The sequence below is a fragment of the Carassius auratus genome, unplaced genomic scaffold (genome assembly GCF_003368295.1).
Source record: "Carassius auratus strain Wakin unplaced genomic scaffold, ASM336829v1 scaf_tig00215205, whole genome shotgun sequence".
In the NCBI taxonomy this organism is placed as follows: Eukaryota; Metazoa; Chordata; class Actinopteri; order Cypriniformes; family Cyprinidae; genus Carassius; species Carassius auratus.
Window position 1 is genome coordinate 475,752 of NW_020527982.1, and position 16,361 is coordinate 492,112.

General features: G+C 37.3%; 1 protein-coding gene across 2 annotated transcripts in view; it reads right to left on the bottom strand.

Annotated features, from left to right (window-relative positions):
• Positions 1–247: 247 nt before the first annotated feature.
• LOC113093914 (phosphatidylinositol 3,4,5-trisphosphate-dependent Rac exchanger 1 protein-like) overlaps positions 248–16,361 on the bottom strand; it is a 68,399-nt gene continuing 52,285 nt past the window's right edge. The window contains exons 22-40 of one of the 2 annotated variants that reach the window (XM_026259497.1): positions 16,076–16,257; positions 15,434–15,595; positions 15,023–15,233; positions 13,244–13,499; positions 11,926–12,132; positions 10,349–10,437; positions 10,186–10,268; positions 9,617–9,722; positions 9,313–9,426; positions 8,704–8,745; positions 6,950–7,167; positions 6,629–6,731; positions 5,367–5,510; positions 4,805–4,919; positions 4,525–4,585; positions 3,910–4,082; positions 3,554–3,656; positions 2,723–2,790; positions 248–2,591 (exon numbers count right to left, since the gene is read on the bottom strand). In XM_026259497.1, the coding sequence (XP_026115282.1) occupies positions 2,549–2,591; positions 2,723–2,790; positions 3,554–3,656; positions 3,910–4,082; positions 4,525–4,585; positions 4,805–4,919; positions 5,367–5,510; positions 6,629–6,731; positions 6,950–7,167; positions 8,704–8,745; positions 9,313–9,426; positions 9,617–9,722; positions 10,186–10,268; positions 10,349–10,437; positions 11,926–12,132; positions 13,244–13,499; positions 15,023–15,233; positions 15,434–15,595; positions 16,076–16,257 (2,480 nt within the window). In that variant the 3' untranslated portion in view covers positions 248–2,548. The remainder of the gene's footprint in view (positions 2,592–2,722; positions 2,791–3,553; positions 3,657–3,909; positions 4,083–4,524; positions 4,586–4,804; positions 4,920–5,366; positions 5,511–6,628; positions 6,732–6,949; positions 7,168–8,703; positions 8,746–9,312; positions 9,427–9,616; positions 9,723–10,185; positions 10,269–10,348; positions 10,438–11,925; positions 12,133–13,243; positions 13,500–15,022; positions 15,234–15,433; positions 15,596–16,075; positions 16,258–16,361) is intronic. The other variant, XM_026259498.1, reaches the window with a different exon arrangement.

Consider the following 16,361-nt stretch of genomic DNA (forward strand, 5'->3'; position numbering starts at 1 on the left):
TGCATTATATAGGTACAGCGTGAGCATAAAGACCAACCTAAGGTGTCAGACTGATGAGTGCTATAAAAATCACATTTATCGGGCTGTATTCGGAAATGAGGGTGACACACTGAGCTTTAGGGTACAAGACAATTTAACATCTGTAATTAGACAATTTTGAGGCACATCAGATTTACCTAAAGGTGCACTCTTGGAGTATCTAAATATATATATTATAACATGTAATATTACATTACCTCAGAAAGGAGAGCTTTATACAATGCTTTTAATTTAACACTGAGTTAAAAACAACTGGATGTATGCTTACATTACCAGCTGGAACAGTTTAAGAGCCATTTAATGTTTTTATAATTAACAGTTCAGGACAGCATGAAGACAGATACTTCAGTCAAACATTAATATAAACTATAAGGTTTTGATTAAGCTGTTCTTATTAAACAAACAGAATCTGTCAAATTATGCAAATCATTTTGACATGAAAGAAAACATAAATAGCACCACTGAAGATTTTTCACTCTTTGAGCTAAAAATTACACTTGTGACAAATATAAACTTGAAATATAAACTTGAAAATAGAACTGAAAACAGGACAGCAGTTATAAAAGAAAGAAGGAAAAAAAAAACATTCTTTTCATGTTTTAGCTGACTGATTAGTGATGTTAAATTATGTCGTCATAACTTTTGAATGGGAAAGCTAATTGCACAATAATAGACTGAGATGGTGGAGAAACCTGAGATTTTAATATACAGTGACAGGAACATGCTAATGCTTTCTAAGTCTTTGGGTTTTACTATATTTAGGTCTATCATACAGAAATGATAGGTTTCATGTGGACATTAAGCAAAATAAAATGCAACAACAAGGACCTTCAAAACATACAATAGTCCGATTGCACAGATTCTGTGGATTAAAAATAAAATGTTAAAATCCAATTAATGATAAATCAGCATTTTACCGGCACTAAGCTTCAGTTTGGATAGATATGAGGATAAAAAAAAAACACTGTTTATTAGTATAAATTAAAGTATTATTTAAAATATTTTATCATCATTACGACATGCTCTTAAGTTGCAGAGTCTAACTTCCATGCTGATATGTAATAGACAGTGACGAGTTATGACCTACAATACAAACATAATGAACATCTAATTAAGATTTAAAGATTTAATTAAGACATGATGCTCTTTTGCATTATTGTCACTAAAGTGAACTTATTAACTCAAACTTTGCTTTACTAAAATTACATTTTAACTGTCAGAACTACTGAAGGTAACATACATATATATATATGTATGAAATGCAGACTTTGCATGTCACAAATGCTGTCACATACTGTACATGCTAGCTTAACTAGTCCAAACTAATCCAGGAATACTTAAATTTCCACGCCTTCTCGGTTACTGACCACACAGCTGATGTTAAACATTTAAATATCGAACACATTTTGTAAAAGCAGAATAAAGTTTCCTATCCAAATATACAATAAGTTTACAAAATGAAAGATGTACAATATTAGATGTTTTAACATTATTAATACTCTTTAAATTATAGCACTGCTGTTCCCAAATAGTAAACGCTTATCCCTCTGACACATACATATATTTACCTAAATACAAAATTTCAATAAAATCCTACTATATCTATTAATTCTTCACATGATCCCTTTGCGTTTCTCTGTCTTCTAATGTACAGTGCGTTTAATAAACACTGAAGAACACAAGCATTTTTCATTGCGCTTTTCCAAACAGCCACACAAAGCAGCTCCCAAGAGGTCACGCACTGTAACACAGCATTGATTCATGTTTAAAAAGTGCTATACTTATTTATTTTTTCCTCCCAGTTGATCAATAATGGTTTTAATCTTCAATCTCAACATTTTGACTGCAGTGAAATCTTGTATTTTGTATGCAGGCCTACGTTTTTGTATTGTTTGAGAAGCCAATAGCCTCCACTTGTTTCCCCATTATCCTTAAAATGCGCCGTGGATGGAACTTCACAAGAAAATTGTGTTAAACAGAATCAAGCTTATTTTAAACAATAGCAGAGAAGAATTAAGATTTTGAAACTGGTCCATGTAGGCTGGAATGATTTCAGTACTTTCATAATACCTGATACGAGTTAGAGAATCGCAACACCTCCCAAGACACAGTGCAGACACACTCATGCAAAGCTACAGTAATTGCACATAATCACCACCCTTCTTGCTGATGCAAGTTTGCAGTCAGAGGCGAAAGGAAGAGATAATACAGCTAGATTTAGCCGTTCACATGCCAGTCCAGATCCATTAGGAGACCAAACAATGTAGCAATGTGGGCAGACGCTGCTAGGCAAGATTAGCATCGTTAGCATTAGCAATTTTCTCAGCTGCCAGAGCAGGAGATAAAGGTTGCCGGGCGGTTCTCATTCCTTGTCGTGTTGACCTCAGCCTGACCTCTCTGGATGAGGGTGGCTGGGATTTAAGATGTGCTGAGGCATGGTCTCAAAATGATACGCCAGTCTTGATATCTCCCAGCATCTAGAAGGTCTGAGAGAAGTATGTCACTTCATTCAAAGATCTCCATCAGAGGGGGGTAAACACAACCTGAAGAGCCTGTGATGGGGATTAAAAAGGGACTTGGTTACTGTAAAAGCTTCATTCGACTCTGAAGCCAAACCACCTGGAATAATAACTTGACATTTTTAATGTCAGTGAGGTCTTTAAATAGCAAGTGTCAGTGATACCTGGGAGCACAAGGTGGCATCTGGTCCATCACTCTGAGATTTTTGGCTGAAATCTCCACTCTTGTGCCCTACGAATATAGACCGTTATTATTGCCTGTTGGAATACTGTCAGAATAGCTCAAACGTCAGTATTCTTAAAGAGTTTAGATTCGACTTTGTCTGTTCCTGAGGATATAATACAGTATTTTCCGGACTATAAGTCGCACTTTTTTTCATAGTTTGGCTGGTCCTGCGACTTATAGTCAGGTGCGACTTATCAAAATTAATTGGACATGAACTGAGAGAAATGAACCAAGAGAAATGAACCAATAGAAAACATTACCGTCTACAGCCACGAGAGAGCGCGCTATGTCTTCAGTGTAGACTACAGTGAACTGTACACCGAAGACATACAGCGCCCTCTCGTGGCTGTAGACGGTAATGTTTTCTCTTGGTTCTTGGTTCTTATAGTCCAGTGCGACTTATATATGTTTTTTTCCTCATCATGACGTATTTTTGGACTGATGCGACTTATACTCAGGTGTGACTTATAGTCCGAAAGATACTAGTTTGTTGCTCAAATAACCAGTGACTCTTTTATCATTTAGCCTACATGCCCACACATATTTATTGATCTATTCAAGCATATGTAAAGCAACAAAGTTGTGTAGGCACAAATTGTATCTGTTAAGGTTCTTATTATTATTTGACTTTTCACATAATACAGTGACCTACGTATAGAACCATATGCTTCAAGTGTTCAATTTGGCAGCAGGTATTTACTACCAACCATATGACTGATTTTGTAAGTTTACTAACGGAGAGCAGAGAGATGCGTGTTATATGCTGTACCTGCTTACGCATGATGTCCATGGTCTGCATTAGGTAACGGGGCATGAGGCTGTGGTTTCTGGCTAGAGTAATGGCCTGCTCCAATGACACAGTCAGAGTACACCTACACAGAACAAAAACCTTCATCAAGAGGACGTTTAGACAATCTCTTAAAGATGTACCTCAGTGTAGCAGTAACCAAGGATACAAATCACCTAGATTAGACATTTGAGCGAGAAATAAATGAAAGTCATAATAAAATATAGTTTACAGTAGAAACTTGAATGTGGCTCCACTTCAGCAGTAAGAGGCTTAAAGATAAGAAGCGTGTGTTTTGAGCTGTCAGCAACATGAAAACAACATTTCACTGCAGATACCTCTGCATCCCAGTGGCACACATGGTGATGTGACAGGCTCCCAGCCGGCTGCAGAGTTCGGAGGACACCACAAGAACACTGACTGAGGACTGACCCGCAGAGCTGGGTTTTACATTCATATACGTCTGCATGAGCCGACAGAGGTCATCCAAGGTGTTCAGCGGCCGAAGAAGCTGGAGATTAAAATGATTCAACGAAACGATTTGGTTTTAAACCTTAATAAAATCATTTCTATGTATTGATTTCTTTGCATGGCCCATACAGGAATCCCAGTAACGTTTATTACTTTTGTATTCAAAATTAGTCTCTTATGATCACAAATGATGCACTTATTTGTTCAAAAACATTTAAAACCAAAACATTGTGAAATATTGTTAAAATTTCTATTTTAATATATTTAAAAATGTTTTTCTATTTTAATATATTTAAAGAATGACATTTATTTCTGTGATGGCAAAGCTGTATATTCAACAGCTATTACTCCAGGCTTAAGATCCTTTGGAAATCATTCAAATATGCTATATTTATTTTTATAAATGTTGACATTTTTTGTGGGAACTATTATATTATGATTCTCTAATGAATAGATTGAACGGTGGTACATAGAGATATTACCTGGTCTATTTTCACTGCAGTGGAATTTGAATCTGAATTTGATTTCTCCAGAAAAAAAGCCCTGAAAAATGAAAGATGTTATATAAAAAATGTGCACTATTTTTTGCCATTCAAACCTTTATAACAAATTATTTACATGATGATATAATCTAACTTACATTTTTAAAGTTATCTTTTAAAACTGTTTAATTGAAATTAGCTTTGCAGCAAAATCAAAAGCAGTAAAAACTAAACAAAGGTCACGGTGTATGATATCCACATCCACAAATAATATCTGTACCTGAGTTTGCGGTAATAACTTTTGACCTTCTCCAGTGAAAGAGCATTTATACGCTGCTGAAACTCTTCCATGGCAACAAAATCCTGAGACAACACATCCTCTGGCTTCTCCAGTCCTGATAAAGATTAAGAAAATGCAGATGAATGCCATGCTTTGCCCAAAGCTGTACTGATCTCAACATACCACTAGATGGAGACCAAAACTCATCAATGAAACAGAGTGGCTTTAGTTAGCTCTAAATGAGCACATTATGAGCGACTAATTATGTGAAGATGCACATCCAACATCTATCCATCTATCAATCTATCTATCTATGAACAATAACAAAACACAATAAATAATTTATGGCCACATAAATAAAGGACACTTCTCTTGAATGATTTATTCTGAAAAGAAACATGCCTGGCATCTTAAGAGTCAGCATAATAAAGAAGGCAAGCATTCTGAACAACATATAGTACCTTAAAATATAACCTGTGTATACAGCTCACAAAGGTTTAGAACCGTAAAAAATGAAACGCTTTTAGAATGGAAACAGAATGTTCCTTTTGTATGCTCGCACCTCTAGTGAAGAGGACTGATTGAAGCTTCAAAGAGCCTCCGTTCTGCAGTCTTGTTGGCAGCTCACTGAAATGACAGCTGTCCAAGAACATTGTCACCCTGATGGTCTGCCGACTGCCTTCCACCTGGTAATGCACAGGTGTGTCTGAAAAAAAAGTGCATTAAAGGATTTGAGAGAGTATTTAAAATTCTATGCAATTTTTCCTTCACACAAGTTAATTTAAGAAAATTCTGCACCCGTACATACTGTTTACAGTATCTTTAATGTTTGTGGTCACACTGGGAACCATGTCAGGTTAATTAGGTTGTAATTGACCTGATGAGACGAGTAAAGACAGAAACCTCACAGATGTGTGAAACAGGGAAAAAAGCCAAGATGTTCACATTTGTACAACACAGAGAAAACACCTTTGCGGCAGGAACAAACCACAGAGCAGAACTTCCTGCCTCAGATTTAGTCAAACCAAAACAGAAGACGTCAGATAAAGCTGGTCTCCTATCACGAGTAACTGTGCTGACATTCCTGAGGAGGACATCTGGCGGGACTGTGTATGTTTGTCAAGAGAGGGAGGGGGTGCTGCTAAATTAGGATTGAGGGCTTTGGCTTTCACTTTTTAGTGGAATCTCACAGCTTTATCAGAGAAAGGGAGTAACTATTTATAAAGGGGAGGAATCTGTGGTCATTGTTGCTGGTGTTTCAGTGGTTTACAGAACGTATTTTAAACCATTAATTTACTCAGCATACGTGTCATAAATATTTGGCATTTTGAACTTGTTAATAATCTTGAATGCCAAATAACAAAGCTGGCTTTTTACTTTATTTACAGTAATCAGTTACATTCCTGGTCCCAGGGTTATTAACTAAAAATAAACCTGTTATAATATTTTTGTGAATTGAAATAAAGCTGAATTACAATACAAATATTAGATGAAAACGTACTGAACCAAAATGTTGAAAATGATTATCGAAATGGCAACCCCTGAAATAAAAACAAAACTGAACTAAAAGTTAAAACCGAAATAAAACTAAATTAAACATAAACAATAAATGAATAAAAATGACAAAAACAACTTACAAAATGACTAAAACTTAAACTGAAAATAAAAAAAGATAATTAAAAAAAATACTGATAAACTAAAATACTCATAACTAAAATAACACTGGTTATATGTTTGTTTGTGTGTGTGTAGATGTATTTTTCTGTTGGTACTGTGAATGAAAATGTATCACTCAATGTTTAAATATGTGTTGTGGAGTCATACTTGGGACGATGCACTCGTTCTCCATGGGGCGGAACAGCACAGTGACTTTCTCCAGATCCTGCAGTGCTACTTTTGTATCTTCAAGCATTATTCGCTCTTCTCTCTGTTAAAGGAAAGGCCAAAATCATCAGAGTAGTATATGACTAAAACAATAATGAACAGTATCAGGAAAATCCATGGATATAATGGCCTTGGTTCAGTATTTAGTCTCTACATTCAGTTCTATCATGCTTTTGTATATTAGTAGAAAGCAGTGAGACACTGTTGGATGACGGTCACTGAATCAGCTATGAGAAGATGTAACTTCTGGTAATGTCTTACCACATGTGGAGAAAGTGCTGACTGAAAGTTAAAGAGCACTCCGATGGTGGCGATCTGCTCCAGCCATTTACGGCTGACCTCTTTACTGTCCTCCTCATACTCTCCGTTATTGTTGAAACGCAGGTTCAGCGCGTTCACAAGTTGCTCCGCCAGTGCACACAGCGCCCCCACCAAAGACTGGCAGAATATAACATCCCGCCGCAACTGGAGTTCTGTGTCTGTGACAGAAGAGTAGAACATAATTCATGATATTTGTATAAATACATGTATATACATGCGTGTAGTACACTCCTATTTATTCATTAAGCATGGAAACCATTTGGTCAATTTTCACTTGTTTTGTGTTTCACATTTATAATATAATATTTAGAAATAGTATCATATTCAGTTCATCTGGTGAAGAGATACACTACTGTCCGAGAGCTCTTAATCTAATGAGCTCTCTCATCATCAAAGTAGTCCATGTGACATCAGAGGGTCAGTTAGAATTTTTTGAAGCATCGAAAATACATTTTGGTCCAAAAATAACAAAAACTACAACTTTTTCAGCTTTGTCTTCTCTTTCGGATCTGTTGTGAGAGTGTTCACTGCAGTGTAGTGATGTCCGGTTCGAAAACGAATCATTGGATTTAAGCGGTTCTTCTTAAACCAGTTCACCAAATCGAACTGAATCATTTTAAACGGTTTGCGTCTCCAATACGCAAAAAATTCATAAAGTCATAGTTTTTGCTATTGACTTCCCTTTCTGGACATGGACAGTATACCGTACACACAGCTTCGATGGAGGGACTGAGAGCTCTCGGACTAAATCTAAAATATCTTAAACTGTGTTCCCAAGATGAACGGAGGTCTTACGGGTTTGGAACGACATGATGTCGATGAGTCATTAATGACATAATTTTCATTTTTGGGTGAACTAACACTTTAATTGCTTTGAAACAGTAGTATTGTACAGGTTTAGAACACCCTGGGTTCTCTCTCTATATATTTTATTTATCAAACTGAATACATAAAATTAATAGTTATTATTGACTCCGTATATCAATATTTGTTGAGAAATCATTACAAATAATTATGACTGCCATTTTATAGATTTTAATTGCTCTAATTTAATGTTTAACTGGCAGACGTCACTAAAAATGATTAATTTACAGTTCACAGATCAGCATATATATCCCAAAGAGCGGTCTGATGGGAATCCTGAATATCCTAAAACCGTTCCCAACAGCAGATGGTGGGTTTCACAGCAGCACTGGGTGGGAACAGGGATTGGAGCTGCTGTCTGTGTGCAGCAGGAGGGATAAGGGCTCTAGATCAGGTTCCAAAGCAAACGCTCAACAGCTTCCATATGTCTCCTACCACAGACCCCACGGGACAAACTCTCTCTCTCTCTCTCTCTGTTCTCTCGCTTTATCTGTGTCTACTGCTTGCTCAGAAGTTCACAATAAAACACACCCCACTGCAGCTTGACTGCACGCACACAAACTGTACACACTCCCTGCTACAGAATTCCAATAAAACACACCCTTATCACAACAAATAGAGGTGTCTGTAAATACAGCACAATCCAGAACAGTAGTAGTAGTAGATGATAAATCACACACACTGCAGTTGCGTTTCTGAAGTCTCACACAGATTATGACGCAAGTGCATGACCATGTAAACATTCTGGGTTGACATTCAATATCTATTTGAAATGATCTACAATGGTCAGGTTCAACAATGGAAAGGTTAATATCTAGGGAGTATCTTACCAGTGCATTTAAGCAATGCCAACAAGAGCTGACTCCTTCCATCTGCAACACAGTTACAAACAGACATGAATACAACAAATGCACAACAATACAGGACAATATAGCTGTATTACAAGTCTTGGGAAACTTTGTACATGAACATGAACATGAAATGTTTTCTATGATGGTTTCAAAAAAGACAGCTAATCTCAATTTAAACAAATTTAAAATTTTAACTTTTAATCATTCACAAAATAGTTTAAGGATTTGGATTAGCTTGTATTGGGTTTTTACAAATAATAATAGGGCAACTGCTCTTCCATAGCGTTTCTATGTTAACATGCTAGATGGTTTTCTAAAAGAGTGCCTCTCAAGTTAAAGTTTGACTTAATTACAAGTTTTAAGTTAATTTTGAAGGACTCCTAAAACACCAATTGTATCTTGACAAACTCCAATGGTAGCATTTTTCAAATGTCATTTGCCATTATTACTGCAAATTGAATTACATGAATTGGCATTAAAATAGTGTATAGTGATGATTGGTGCACAATAACACAAAACAAAAAAGTGCAAAAAAAATAATCAGAGCAATAGTGATCTTGATTAAGTATTGTTTAGGCTTGAACCTACCCTCTACAAAGCGATGAAGGCTGTTAATTAAAGATTTGATTGAAATGGGCAGGTTCCAAGGGTCCTCCTGGATGTTCTTGAGCAAGACATGCCGCCAACGTGCTGTCCAGTCATCTAAAACACATAGGAGAAACTACTGTGCTACACTTGTATGCAGAGGTAATAACGTACAGATGCACACAGAAACATTCACACACCCCTACCCACTTATAAAAGTCCCCCACACACAAACCGAGAACCCAAATACACACATCCCTCAAATGAGTTTCCAAACATAGCACGTAAATATAGCACTCACACACACCCGACCGGGCGGTACCTGGCTGACTGTGGTCAGTGTGGAAATGCTTGGTTTCCTCGCAAGCTTTGCTCATGATAGGGCCCTTCAGGAGACTGTTGATAGAGTCAACCTGAGAATGAAAAAGACACAGTTAAGCCTGTCACCACACACATCCTGCGCTAACTGAAGACCTGGCGAACGCCCTTGCCAACACCAGGCCTGCTGCTTTCAGTCTGTCCACATGTAACCTGTCTACACTGGATAAAAGAGCTCTTTATTGGTTTCTGGGAAATTGAGAGGGGTCAAAATCCGGTGACCTCCAGAAGACGATAGATTTTAGATTTTGAGGTCAAAGAGCAGAGGTGCAGAGGTCAAAGAGTGCTCAACTAGACATGATGGTAATGTGATAAACAATACTGTGGGAGTTAGAAAGGAAGAAGAGAGGGAAACTAAGAGGGGTTGTATTGATGAAGAACAAAAATAGAAGGCAAAATGAGGAGGTGAGTGGTGTCAGACAAAGGGCAACAGTAACAAAGGGAATATCAAGTTTAAATTGGCAAAAGTTTGATTTATGAGAGGGGAAATCAATATACCTGATTGAAAAGGTGTTCCAGACATCCATGAAGTTTATCCTGCTTGTCTAAAGGGATCTGCATATCACATGGCAACTCATCCCCTGGAAGACGAAATAAAAGTAGCAATTAGTAGTTGTCCTGAATTTCAACATCGTAACCGCATCTGACAGATGCCAGTTACCTGAGCCCATCTCATCACTGCCCAGGTAAGAACTGTTGCTCCGGACGCTGGTGTATGACAGCACTGAGTCCCGGTTACTGTTACATTCACTGTCAAAACACACAAATACAAAGGTTTTCATGTGAAGAAAAGGATGCTTGCAGAGGCCAATTCCAATTTTACCAATATTAATCATTAAAAAAAAAAAAAAAAAAAAATTTAAACAGATGCAAAGTTCACTAATTATTCTGAAGAAGTTAATGTAAGTGTAAATTTACTGCAATACAGTGGCAGGGCAGTGATTGAACACATTTTAATCAATTTATTTGGGCTCAGAATGACAGATTTTGATTAGCTAATAATGCTTAGCTTAGGATACTCAGGTTAAATTAGGTTAACTAACAGCTTTCTACAGAAGAAAAGAAGTCAAAACGGTTTGGAACAACATTAGAGTGAGTAAATAATAATAGAAATGTACATTTTTGTTAAACTATCCCTTTAAGACAATTTTGCACTGATTAAAAGAGCTGACAATTTAAGCATCTACAAATTTCATTAACAATTAAAACGTCTATCTAATAAGATTCACTTGAAATATTTATTCTGAGACAGAATGAAAATTTTGAAAGGTCTTTGCTTTCCAGAAAAGCTTGAGAGGGATAACAGACTGCCCAGACTACACACTAGTAATAGAAAGAGCAGAAGTAGTCCCTTTTTCACCCCGCAATGAGAGGGGTGGCCAAATTTAGTGGCAAGAATAGAAGCAGATCGAGCTTATGACCAGCAGGTTGCAACACTCCCAGAAATAGAGAGGGAAAAAAAGGAGCATTCCCTCGTATTTAACCATTCAACCTCCTGAACCCTTGAAAGTTCATGTTCCTCCTCCTCACGACAACAAGAACAGGCAGCCTAACCTACACCCCGCAAACAAATCCAGTTACTTACTGAAACAGCCTAAAAAGAAGAAAAAATCCTTCTCTCTAAAACTGATGATGCCTGCAGCTGTCCATGAGCTCACCCTATCACAGAGTAGCAGGATTTCAAAATGGGAACGCCACATAATGATAGAGGGTACAAAAGCAGGCATCCGTTTATCCCGACAGAAGCATAAAATCCACCCGGCTGTGGTCAGCCTGGGGTTTGCTCTGCTCCGTCAGGTCTAGATCACAAGCAAACAAACTTTGCTCCATATAATGACGACATAACATCAACAGTGACTGAATGTATTCTTAAGCAGTTAAAGAGGGCGTCTGGGTTGCTGTGGCACAACAGGTTCTTTGTAAGGGATGTTTATTGTCTCCCTACGTGTCTGTTTTAGCAACATCTGTTTGAAAGGAGGAGCAGACAAGAGCCCAGAAGCCACATCTCGCTCGATCGCTCGCTCGCTCTGCTGGGATTTTAAATCATCTTTAACACATGTAATTTAACCAAGAAAACAAAATGTTAATATCAGTCATTATGAAGCTCTCAAGACAGATCAAATTGTTATAAACGTATCCGACAGATAAAAAACAGAGATGACTTGAGCCTGTATTACTCATTTAAGAACCCAGGCTCCAACTTTTTTCATAAATATTATCTGGCAAACTCTTCCTCACCTGTAGGAGTCTCTGTAGCTCACGGTGTCATGCCCAGAGTCCTCCTGGTCATCTTCGTTGACTTTGAAGCACACTCTCTTGTTCCCACCATGCTCTGTCTTGTCTTGGTCCGTCTCATCTTGTGTGGGGGCGTTTGAGGGGGCGCTCTCAATCGAGGGTGGCTCTGAGCCCTGCGGCTGGGTCGGTCCAGTTATCGATGACAGAAGTCTAAGACGAAACATATTTAGAGAGGTCTGAAAACAGGTCGACATGAACTGTTCTAATGAATTATAAGAGTGAACCTGTGCAAGTTATGAGTTGATCTGCCCACTTATGATTAATGTTACCTGCAGCCGGAGCAGATCAACAGATACAAAATATTTTTGAAAATAAGGGACCATTATCAGATGATTTATTTTCATCATAATTAAAATTATGTTCATAAATTTGAGGAATGTCTAAATTATATTTTATATTATATACACTAAATTTCTTTTTTCTTTTTTTCAGCAAGTACAGATTAAATTGATCTGAAGAAAGAGTAAAGACCTTTACATTGTTAAAAAAGACTTTCTATTCATAAAAGAATCCTGAAAATTCAGCTTTAACATCACAGGAATAAATTATTTTATTTATCTATATCTTTGTTTTTACTCTATTTTCTGATGTTATTGTACAAATTAGTGAGACAAAACTAGCGAGAGTTTGAAATGTGTTTTAAGAGAGCTTATTTTAAGGGTACTTTTAGACAATAAGGACAAAACATCCTTTTATTTTACTACTGAGCTTTGTTTTTTATGGGACAGGGAAGTGTGGACTGACACAGAAAGGCACTGGGAACGAGACATGGGAATGGGACTTCACTGACAATTAAAATTCTACGTCAGCACATGCTAGCCACTGAATAACAAACATTCACTCCTCCTGAGAGGCTGTTGAAATGTCTCCACTGCAGTCGTTTGTTATGGCTTCAGTCTTGCGTTTTTTTTTCTGTCCAAGCCATAAATATTTTAGACTATCATAAAAGGACATCCTTAAGTTTTGAACATGAATAACTCAAAGAGGAGGCTTCTAAAACCTAATCTGAGCTTTCAGATTAGAATGAGAAAGTTTTATTTATTATTTATTTATTTTTTACCAAATGTGCAGTTACATTTCAATGACTTTTTTCACAATCTAAAAAGAACAATGTTGTAGATTATTAAATATCTTAGAATTTCTTTTAGATTAAAAATTATATCCACTATAGAAATGTATCTTTTTTTTTTCTTTGGTTGATTTTCAATAGCTCACTATTTTAATGTTATTTTGAACACTGTTAAACTACTTCACCACTTACACATCTATCTGGGCCACGTATTGCTTCATCTCTCGCACTGATATGTCCAGGCGGTTATAGAGGCAGATGTAATTGTCCTGGCTCTCCATGTCTTCCTGTTTGAGGAGGAAGCTGAGACCTCCTTCTTCATGCTTCCTGCCATCCTCTGTGCTCCCTTCACCCTCCTCCGTCTCTTCATCTAAACTCAGGCAACTCCAGGAGGGGGCCGCCATGCTAGTTACGCAATGCACGGCGTGGGACATGGGATTCAAATTGGCTGCAGGAAGAAAAAAAAGTGACATTAATCAATAAGTTTAAAAAAATTTCACATTTCTTGATTCAAACAGCATCCTGGATTTGTTCTTTTGTCACATAGTTTGCAATCTTGGAAATATAACTGATGCCGCCTTACAATTTGGCCTTAAGAAGGCATCTTAGAAGACATAATTATGGTACTGAGACTTTGCAACATCCTTCATGCTGGGCGCATGCCTTAAAATGCTGTCTAGGGACGCAGCATTCTACGTTTGGAGTTTGTGAGACTCAATAAAACAGAAGAACTGAATTGCTGAAAAGCAGTGAGGCATACTCTTGTATGTGGTAAAGTCATGGACCAAGAGGCTTTAGGTGGCAGAGAAGTGTACCGGAGGAATTTTAAACATCTCTGACTGTTAGACAACTGCAGAGCAGATGTGTAGCTGAGACTGAAAAACAAAAAGCTCTCATGCTGAAAAGCAGAAGAAACAAAGCATTTTGTGGTTCTTTTCCCAGCTACATGTGGCGGCTAGACAGAAAGTGGGACAGCAGCAATCCGGGCAGGTGAAGTCAAAAATGAAAGCCAGATGCTTTGCCTCTTTATGGTCTAGGTGATGCTCTGTTGAATTTTAAAATTTTGCTAAATTTTATTATTATTATTATTATTATTATTATTATTATTATTATTATTATATACATTTTTGGACAAGTGCAGGATGGCTTGAATTTGAAAGTCTTGGAAGCACAAGTCATCATGACTTGAAAATCAACTAAATCCAGACAAAAAAGGTTTATTAATTTATAGACGTAAACCAGTTTCATTAAAATTGTATCTCCAACTGGTAGTGCTGCTAATGTTTATTTAGAAAACTAAAATTAATAATAAAATGATACGAGAATTGCTATAAATAAATTTGATCATTTTTATTCCAAGAAAAACTGCTCCAACCAGGCCAGCAGAAACCGAAATCTCTATTGTTTAGCTTTGGTGTGTTATTTGATGAAAAAGCAAATTAATGTTTATGTTCTTAAATACAGCATCAGGCCTCATGAACAAAAATCAAACAGTAATAATAAGAGAGAGGTGCGGGCGTTAGTCTGCTATAGACCTATGGGACAGTGGAGGATGACATCACTAAAAGCTTATTATGGTCTAATGGTGTCTTAATGGAGGTCTGATGGAGGCGCTTTAAAAGGTTCTGGATCACTTTGGGAATAGCAGGCCATGATTTTTACAAGACCTGGGAGGTTTTTACCATAAAGCTTAATTACTAGTTTACAACTTTCAGTAATTGTAACATGGAGATTTTGTTAACTGAGCCAATTAGCTGAATCCACACTGATTAAGTGATTTTAATATAGTAGTATTTAATAAAAGTCATTTCTCGGACTTAAACATTACATATTCTCTAAAGTATTTTATTGAGCTTTTATGAGAAACAGAAACATAAAAATGTAATATAGAAGAATATTTAATATTTAAATATAATATAATAGTTCGTTATAAATCCCTTCAGTTAAAACTGGTAACATGACTGTGTGTACCTTGATCAGGATCAAGACCAAAGAAGGAGCTCTTGCGTCCGAAGCGGATGCTGAAAGTTCGGCCTGCTGAGGAGGTGTTCTTTGGACAGGACACCTGCATCAGGTTCAGGTGACAGTTGGTGGGGACGAAGTCCATGCAGCCCAGAACATGAGGTTTAGTGTTCGACTGCTTAAACATGGGGCAGGCCTTTGTCTGCAATTCCTCCACAAACTGATAGGAAAGGAATTTTCAAGCACTATGAGACAGCATTTGCATAGTTTTTTTCAATGCCTTTTATTCCATTTTTAAATATCAATTACATAAAAAAAACGGACATTCATGTCTCAAATCATTGTGATATTGCCCAATATGAGGCGCACTGGGGAATATGACAAAATTATAAAGTAGTAACAGCAAGACAGATATCACACCTGTTTGTAGCTGCAAATGCGTTTTTCTATGCTCTCCAGCTTGGTGTCACAGATGTTTCGAAACTCAAACTGTGGCATGGTCACCACCTTCTCATTCTGAGCCATTAGATTCCGGCAGCTCTTTACAAACAGACTGTCGTCCTTCACAAAGGCCTGCAGTATCTGAGGGCATTCAAAATACACACAAGAACATGTGATTGGCTGGAAAAACAACAACTTTTTCGGTTTAAAATGAAAACGATCCTTGTCTACACTTGCGGTTTCACTCTATTTCAGAAATGATCTCTGTTCACACTACACAACCTAAGTTGCAGTCACATGACCGAACATTCATGCAGGTACAACAATGAGCATGATGTTACACAGCCGTAAACGATACACAGAGCAAATGTTGGCAGTCATGCCCATCGTTTTCAGAAGTCGCAGTTTTGGTCCGTTTACACTGAAGCTCAATACGGGGTCTGCAGCGTTTTCAAAATTCTCCATTTTCGAAGGTTGAAAATGCCACAGTAGTGAAACCGACAGACTTAACCATAGCAAGTGTTTAAAATCTAATAAATACAGTAGAAGCAGAAGCATGAATATGGGTCACCAGAGACAAAATTCAGTAATCATGCATTTATTGTTTAACCATGCTCTAACCTTTGCAGCAAGGATGAAGCAGCCCTTGGGTTCCACCATCTTCTCCAGCACACAGTGTTTGATTCCTGCGGTGCTGACGTACTCATACACAACCCCATGTTCCACATGAACATTATCCACATTCAGACTGACTGAAGGAACATCCTCAGTGATGGACAACTGTTCCAGCCTTCTTACAGAGCCTAGAAAATTCACAAATGCATATGTCACTGGATCTACAGTTCAGCACATCCCTGGAAAACTCTCCAACAGAATGCTCGACAAAAAACTGATCATGAAAATATAT